The following is an 8904-nucleotide window of genomic DNA, read 5'->3' on the forward strand; positions in this document are numbered from 1 at the left end:
GGCCAAATCCAGGACCAGTGTTCTGTAAATCTTTACTCCTAATGGTTTTTGTGAGATATATATGAAAATGTTGAAGCCAGATTGGCAGCACATTCATTGAATGTCATCTGTGGTTGCAAAGGCATGCTCATTTTGTGTTTACTCACAGGGAAAATACAAAATAAGAGAGGAAGAATTACATCTAAATAGGTATCGCACAAAAATGTGTGTTGATTTGCATTGACACCTTCTTTTATCTACTCCTTGTTAAAGCAGAAAAGCAGATACACCTCTGATTCTTCTGGTCTTACGGAAGAACGCAGCAGCTGCAACGATGTGGCAATGAATGTAATGCAAAAAGTCATGAAGAATGGTTACTTACATAAGTAGTGTTTGGGTAAGAAGGGTCTGGGGAAAGAGAATTCCTTAAGAAGCAGAGCTTATGGTCAAGGAGTGGCAGGTGCCCTCTACTTCAGAGTTGTCTGCTGCTCACAGTCTTGTCGTTTGCAGGGACTGAAGTATCCTACTACATATGTGACTTCTTTGTCCGCAGTTATTCTTTCAAATTAAAAAGGATGTTTCTAAGGCATTTTTTAGAAATGTGAATATGCATGTTGTAAAATTGAGTATTGGAAGCTATTTCAAATATGAATGTGTAAAATAGCACTGTGCCCTACTTTTTTAACAGGCAGAAACAACTGGGCACTAAGAATAAGGAGCTTCCTGCAGTAGTTCAAGTTCACCTGTGGTGAATCGAGTAGCTGACAGAATGTATAGCCTCAGGACATCACTAATCAGGGGATTTGTCTCAGGGACGCTTTTTGTTTGTGTTCTTTTATTAGCACTTCAGAGTTACTTCAGAGGTCTCATTATACCCATCCAGAGGCTGTGAGTCTAAACAGTTCTGTTGGAGTAGAGAGAATTGAGACAATCCAGGAGAGACTTTTTGAAGCACAGTTTGGCTTGGTAGCAGGGAAATGGGCAGGAAGCCACTGCAAAGGAGAGCTTTGAAAAAAAAATGAACCAGGCAGTGCTCAAGAACTTAATTGGGCATGAATATGACATGCACTGATATCTCTCCTGCAGTGCCTGCCTGTGACAAATCTGCCATTATGTCTTGGTCTCCCACTAACCCGTTTTGTGATCACTTGCCTGGGCTGCATCACCTGCAAAACTGACTGTGTATGGAAGCGCTGCTCTTGTGCAGAAGGCTCATGTGCATGAAGTGTGGGATTTATGTCCTTTATTCTCACTTGGTCTGGTGCATCCAGTTTATCTCTATCTTACATCAACCTAGGGGATTATTAATATTCATTTCAACATTGATATTCTAAAATATAATCTTTGTGTTGTTGCAGTATTGTTTTCTTGCAGACCTAACTCGGAATCCTGCCCTGATCCTCTGAACCAGATTTCTGTAGAGTAACATGGTCCTTCCTGCACTTTACCCTCTTAGGGCTGTGATTGTTCGCTACAGTTGGGGAAAGGACTGTGTGTCCTGCTGAGGCCCATGTGTGTTTCCATAGACCTGCCTTTTTTCTTCTATCAGCAAGCTGGAAAAGAAGATCCTACTGGAGAAAGAGGGAGAATTTCTGTGCTGGCTTAGCTCAGGCTTCCTGAAAACATCATATTGGAACTATTTCTACTTTAGCTGCTTGAAATATAATTTGATGATGATGGAAAGTATTTTAATAGCTTTGAATTTAGAAGCTCCTTGTTTTCCACAAAACAACACAGCATGAGCAGCCTCAGTACAAGCATGGCTGTCTGCATGCAGCCTCCAAGACTTGTTTGCTCTCTGCTGAGACAATTGCGTAGGTGGCAGCTGTGCTTCTGGTTTTCAGGAAGCCACTGCTCATCCCACTGTAACTACCTCAGTGATGAACGTCATTTGTTTTCCTCAGGAGACCGAATAGCTATCGTACATTCAGAGCTTTTTGGTCTGTATTAATGTCACTCCATTAAAAGTCTTGCATCACCAAGTTCAATTATCTACTTGAGGCTTTTCACAAACCTGTGTCTCTTACTGATCCAGTCTTGGCCTTCTGTTTGGATGCTTTTTCCACTAATGTCCTGCAACTGCTTTTCAGCTTGATCCTTTTATCATGAGTTGCTGCCTGATAAAACAAGACTTTTCTCCTTCATTTCCCTCTTGAGACCTTCTTGTGCTGTATCGCCTACAAGGCACCAGCCAGTTCAGTACGGCTGGGAAATAAGATGCTTCTGAACAGCTGCAATTTTAGTTGTTTTGTTAATGTTCAAGTGCCTTGTAGCCATTCCATTGTGTAGTCCCCAGCTTGTGCAGTGATGTCCCATAGCTTGTTGTAATCTCCCTAGGTATCCTCCATTCCTTTCTGTGTCTTGCTGTGTACTTTTTGTTTTATTTTGAATGACATTTTACAGGATGAGCTGTGATTTATGGCTTTGATTAGTGCCTAGCACAGTGGAACCAGTTTATGTTTGTGCTGTCACAGTTTGGTGTCTGCCCTGTCTTGGGATGCTCTTAATCAGCAAGTAGCCTGTGAGGACTTTTTCAAGCGTATTGTAAGAAGGAAGTTCCCATCAAGGCTGGGCTGACTGGGCACATGACAGCAGAAGGCAAATATTGGGTCAGCACATTGATGCTCGTATCCTTGCAGTTGTGGGGAAAGGCTCGGGATTCAAAAGAAGTCAACCATGGCCTTTATAGTGGGTTACCTTGTCTTGTAGATGTTGTCCCAGACCTGGTCTAAATTCAGTTATTAGACTTCTAGTGTAGTGGCTAGATATTATGCAAAGTGTAAAAATGAAATAGAGAATAAATAGATAATTATGAAGTACGTGGTGTAGAACAGGCAAAGAGAAATCTTCCTTGCAAAGAGGAAATAGTGTGGGGTAGAAAAGGAGCCCTGGTACCCGTCATCTCCCTCCTTATCACCAGTGCCACACCAGCTGCATCCCGCTTATTGGGCAGAGCAGTAGATGCTGTCCAGACCCATTCTGCGACTCGAAGCCCAGTAAAAATGATGTGATTCAAGATTCACTTTTTCAGCTTTGCCCTTTGTGAATGTTATGAGTTTGTGTGTGTTGCTGTCTGGGGGATGAGGACTTGTGACATCCTGATTGACTTCTCTCTCTGCCTCTCTGTTTCAGAGTGCCTGCTGGGGTGTGTGCAGAAGAATGGCTGCAGCAGAACCTCTGACAGCTTTCTCACGATGGTACCTCTATGCCATTCATGGCTATTTCTGTGAGGTGATGTTCACAGCAGCCTGGGAGTTTGTGGTCAACTTTAACTGGAAGTTCCCAGGTGTTACCAGTGTGTGGGCGCTCTTCATCTATGGCACCTCCATCCTCATTGTGGAGAAGATGTATCTGTATCTCAAAGACAAGTGTAACATTGTAGTGCGCTGCTTCATTTACACGCTTTGGACATACCTCTGGGAGTTTACCACTGGCCTCATCCTACGCCAGTTCAATGCCTGCCCATGGGACTATTCCCAGTTTGATTTTGACTTCATGGGCCTGATCACCCTGGAGTATGCCATCCCATGGTTTTGTGCTTCAATCATTATGGAGCAGCTGGTGATCAGAAACACGCTGCGCTTACGATTTGATGAGACTGCTGAGCCAGGGGCCCCCACCGTCCCCGTTGCCTTAGCCAACGGCCACGTGAAGACTGATTGAGCAGTGATTCGGAACCACACTTAGCAATCTGAGAGAGCCCAGACCTCTACCACAGACTGCCAGCTCTGGCTCTGAGGTACTGATCCTTGCTGTATGATAAGTTTCATAAACCCCATTTTTCTAATGGGGCGTGCATGGGATATACCAGAAAAAAATGGAACCAATAGATTTTCTATGGATTTTACTCTTTGGGCTCCAAGGACCCATATGTTACTTGTTAGTTAGGTCATTTCTGATTTTAACTTATTACAAATGAAAGCAGTCCTTTTGCTTACTCTTTTATGTGGAGAAAGAAGAAAAAGAAATACTAAGGTTGAAATGCATACAAAAAGAAACTGATTAGCGGATGGACATGGATGCGCCAGCTAAATTAGTGATTGGCTTACTCCATTAGGCAATATTCAGGTGCTTGCTTGCAACCAATACCTCCCGTGGGACCTGAGATGCTGCAGGAATGAGGAAAATCCATCTGCTGTTGAGAAGAACCTAAGACTGGCAGTCTGCTGGGGAGGTGGAGGGTATTGCCCTTGCGAGGTCCCACTGGCCTCTCCCCAGGTTCTTTGTTGCACCGCAAAATAATCTGGTGCTGGACATGTTGCTGAATTTATACAGATCTTGTACTTTTTGAAATCTCAGTCCTGATACTCACTAGAAATTTTTCTTTTTTTTCTTTTTTTTTTTCTTTTTTTCCTTTTTTTTTTTTTTTTTAAATAAAGGCCTTTTTTTGCCAAGCAAATTTTACCATAATCTGTGCAATCTGAATCTTGGCAAAAGGCGCAAGAAATAGCGTGAGTCTTCCCATCTCCTCTGTCCCCTCAAAGCAGACCTTACCTGAAGGGCGGCTGCAGATTCCAGCTCCCATCTCAGCCATGCAAACCTCGGAGAGACTGTCCAGGCCACAAGAGTTTTCTGCCTTCCTTCCCAGGGATTCCTCTGTTTCTGGTGATGTTGATGATTTAGTCTGGCTGCAACCCCTTGTATTTGAAGGTCAAAACCTTCATGTGACCAACGTGGCATCCAGGATTGGGTCCTCTGGCACTGACTCTCACCTTCCTTCAGCACTGGCAGGGCTTGGTTCAGTTCTGCCCAGTTGTTCTTCTCAGTGTATCACGAGGATTTGCTTTTCCTTCCCAAATTATGCTTTAAATAACCACAGCCATATTGTCATGACAATAATTGCAGGCAGCAAGAGATATGCCATGCTGCCTGATGTATTATTTTAAAAAAACAAGGCAAAATATCCTTCTCTGAAGAGCACTTCATGCTCTGCCTGAGTGAGGCTTTGAGTTAGGGTGCAAGAGCAGCAGTAGAGTGGTAGGGCAGGAGGGAGTGCTGTTGGCTCCATTGTAGAACTACCTGTGTGGAGGTCAGTTTGAAATTTTACCTGTGGGGGACATTCGAGGAGTATTCAGAGGGTGCTTGATAGTGGCAGCCACAGATTCGTAAGTTGTTCTGGCAACTCTTGCCTTTTGAAGTTAGCCATGAACATGGAGCTTCCAGATGTCAGATGTATCTCACTCCTAACTGGTTTATGGGAGAGATTTGGTGTAGGTGCCCTGTAGGGCTACATTAATTTTAGGTGTTGTTCTAGCATAGTCAACAGAGCTGCACCAAGGGTCAGTATGGTTTGAAATACAAACATATTGGTGTGGTTTTGGGATTCCACTCGTGTATGGGAAGTGGCCAGGCTATTTCTCTGTGTGTCCCTGTCTCTGGTAGGGAGCGTTCAGCTGTGAAGCTGCTTCTTGCCCTGTGGCATCCATGCCTGAGGGGAAAAGCACTCTTGGCCCTGTGAGGATAATTGCTTTTTGTTTCTCCTCTTATGAAGGCTGTATTAATCCTTTTTGTATCACACAGAATGCAATTATTTTATTTCTCCCCTTTGCCTTCTCACGTGGCATCTGTTGCTGGCAATGAGCATATGCAAACGCTGGTGGCACGTAGTTAATTGAATCTGCCCTCGGGTATGCAATGTCTCCTGAAGCACCCAGAATACTTAGGTGGGTATTTAGAGTTCCCTTTTTATAGTTCATTAAATTGAAAGAGAACAAACACTGAACGGATTTTTTTTTCCATGCTGTGATGCCAGTATTATGAAAGCAGGGGAATAGAGCGTAGTTTATCAGCCTTGATGGAGTTGGGCATGTAGACCCAGACAAAATAGTTACCTGACACTGTACATGGGGAACAAAAGAGATGAGATTTGTATGTGGGATAATGTAGAAGAGCTCTACTGGACCAGAACAAGAATTGCAAGGTGCAGGTGAGAGTTGGGATCTCCCCATTTTGGCCCTGGTTCTGTCAAGGTCATTAAATGCTGTGTTTAAAGCTAGCTTGTCCTCTCACAGCACAGCTTAAGCATGGTGTCCTGCTGCCTCACACACCACCCTTGCATCACCTGAACCCCTCAGCTTCATAGAAACATCCTTCAGATCCCTGCTTTCTCTTTAGGTGTTACCAAACTCTTCAAAAGGTTAAAAGGAGTTATCAAGGTGGTTTGGTGACTCCCAGCTGCAGCTGGGACTGGGAGAGGAGTGGCTGTTCACAGAGCTAACCTGGTGCACAGTCACAATCATGTGTCTTGACCTTAGAAGCTCCCCACTAAATGACACTGTTTTTGCTCAGTGATGTGATATTCAGATGCCCAAACTACTGAGGGGTTTCCCAGCAGCATCTGGTATCTTATTCCATTATCCTTGTTGCCTGTGCCATTGTAACAGCTATCATAGTCTGCTTTCCACTTATGTCTGACATGTACCACCCAGCTCTTGCATCCTCAAAAGAGTGGTTATTTACACCCAGAAGTGCACTTTACTTGCAGTTTGCACACCAGAAACAGAAAGGAACCCAGCAAATTCTTAAATCAATTAAAATAATTATACATAATACCGTGTACCTAATGCAGCAGGATTAGCCAGACTACAGTCAGAGCTTTGTCTTTTCTGCAAAATCTCCCTTTTTAATACATGTGATGCTTCTTAAAACGTCTTACAGAAGTGCCCAGAGCACATTACTGGGGTCTCAGTGGCAGCTCAGCAAGAGCTCAGGAGCTGGACTGAAGTTGTAGAGACATTTACATTAAGAAAAAAAAACGCACAAGGCCTAACATTTGTTTGTACGTGTATCTTCCTCAGTAGATTAAAGTTGCCTGTTTTGAGTTCACCAGCAATAAAAAAACCTTGTGATTTATGTACCTTGTCCTAACTGCAGCAAGGAGGGAGTGGCCCATGTCTGCTTCTCTTTTCCGGGGGGGTGGTGGGTGGTGGGACATGGACTCCAGTTACCCCAAGGTTCCTGTTTTGCCTCCCTTCTCTTGGTTCTCTCTTGTATGGTCCACCCTAAAGGATCTCAAAGCACATGATGAAATACAGAGTCTGGTTTCCTGCACGCAAGAGGCTGTTCCAGCATTACTGTGATGTTTGTTCAAGTTCCCAAGATCTTGCCGGAAGGGAACGGTTGTTCTACAGCAGGACCAGGCTGCCTTTGGTTCTGCGGTGTTACAATGGAGAGAAGTGTGTACATGTGTACCAGGTACTATTGCGCCTTTGGTCTGAGTGCATTTTGTAATAAAAGCAGAATAATCCAATCAAAGTTTTGCTCGACTAGTCCTGTGGCTATAAAAGGTAAAACAAGCCTGCAGGGCTTTGACCACTTTGAGAATTAGGAAGCGGGTGACTGAAGTCCTCCTGAGTTCGGTGGCATTGCTCTGCTCCTGACCGGTTTTGTGAAACCTGCACAGAAATAAGGGGGGCTTCTTTGTTCACTGGAACTTCTGCCCCTTTTGTACTATGAATAAAACATGAGCCACCACTAAGATGTGACCTGAAACCAAATGTTTTTCTGTTTTAGTTTATCCTTGGCCAGGAATACATGCTCTGTATTCAATGGCAAGGCTTGCAGACCCGAGTTCTTTGCTTCGGTTGTTCTGTCAGCTTTCCACCTAAGAAGGAAAGTAGTCTCTTCCCTTTCCTTCCTGCACATCAGCAGCTACCAGATCCCTCTGCCATACATCGCCTGTTGTGGAAGGAAATGTGTCTTCTGCTGCAACACTGCTAAAACAGAAGCTGTTCGCACCATGCATACCCTTGCCCAGCTGCTTTGGCACCTAACAACCAGGTAGGGTCACAGAGCTGGTGAGACCTCAGAAGTGTTGTCTTTGTTTGGGAAATGGCCTCCCCTTGCATCTGCCTTCCCTTACTCCCCTCTGAATGTCCCCAGCCAGCCCTTGGGGAAGGGACCTTCCCTTCCTTCCACCTCCCGCCCCAGGGAATGGAGCAAGCTCTGCTGCTGCCTGGAGGCCTCGGTGCCACTCAAGGTTTTAACCTAACAGAGGTCAGGCTCCAGTTAGACGGGGGAACTTTGATTTTAAGAGCTGTACAGTTCTAGGCTTCAGGCTCATTCCTAGCAAGTCAGACACAGGCACAACGGTGAATTTGTACCACATGGAATGGCTTATTCTAGGATGGCAAGGGCTTGCTCCATCAGGGCTCTGGCCACTTGGTTCACTGCTTTGTGAACAAGAAGGAGGTTACAGAAGCAGGTGGTGCCCCCAGTACCTGCTCTGCTTTTGGTTCCTGGGCTGCTACACATATGCCAAAGGAAAAAGTGCTGTCTTGAGAGAAGTCCTGGGAGGAGACACCACAGCTTCACACACAAATCTGCACTTACCCTCTGAGATCTTTACTACAAATGTAATAAATGCAAATGTAGAGCTGTGAAAGTCGTCTGCTTACCCTAAAGTATGTGATTGCCTGATCTTACTCTGAAGTACAAGGGATGTTAAAAATCTCTAGTCCTTTTTTTCTGCAGGTGATTCCCGACTTAAATCTTTGTGGAAAAATTCAACACCCAGAGGTATGCAAGCTAGTGCTCATTAAGCCACTGTAGGTACTAAAAGCCATACGGTGCTGTGCTCCATCCTGCTAAGTTAATCACGCTGAGCAGCAGAGTACTTTGGCCCACAGAGTGTGCTGCCATGTGGCTGTACCACTCCCAGCACCTGAATTAGTACAAACACTTACTCAGGAAGGCATTTTGCCTTAGAAAATTACTCTTAATTCCATGGGTTCGAGTGAAAATGTTAGTCAGGCTAAAGAGGGAGAAAGACTGAGGTAGTGTAGAAGTGTCATCACTGCTTATGATCTCACTTGAGAGCATCTTGTTTGAAGTTTCAGCTACTTAACTGAGACCGAATGTGGAAGGTGAGTTGTCACAGCCTTAGAACAGATCAGCAGCATCACGCAGCTGCAGACTGTGCTGCAC

General features: G+C 44.6%; 1 protein-coding gene across 1 annotated transcript; it reads left to right on the forward strand.

Annotated features, from left to right (window-relative positions):
• Positions 1-3114: 3114 nt before the first annotated feature.
• TMEM229B (transmembrane protein 229B) lies at positions 3115-3642 on the forward strand (the record flags this gene model as incomplete). Its single annotated transcript, XM_080345590.1, has 1 exon — positions 3115-3642. Exon 1 carries the CDS (start codon positions 3139-3141, stop codon positions 3640-3642), a length of 504 nt encoding a protein of 167 aa, XP_080201716.1. The 5' UTR covers positions 3115-3138.
• Between the last annotated feature and the right edge of the window lie 5262 nt (positions 3643-8904).

The sequence above is a fragment of the Nesoenas mayeri genome (genome assembly GCF_963082525.1).
Source record: "Nesoenas mayeri genome assembly, chromosome: 5".
NCBI classification, from domain to species: Eukaryota; Metazoa; Chordata; class Aves; order Columbiformes; family Columbidae; genus Nesoenas; species Nesoenas mayeri.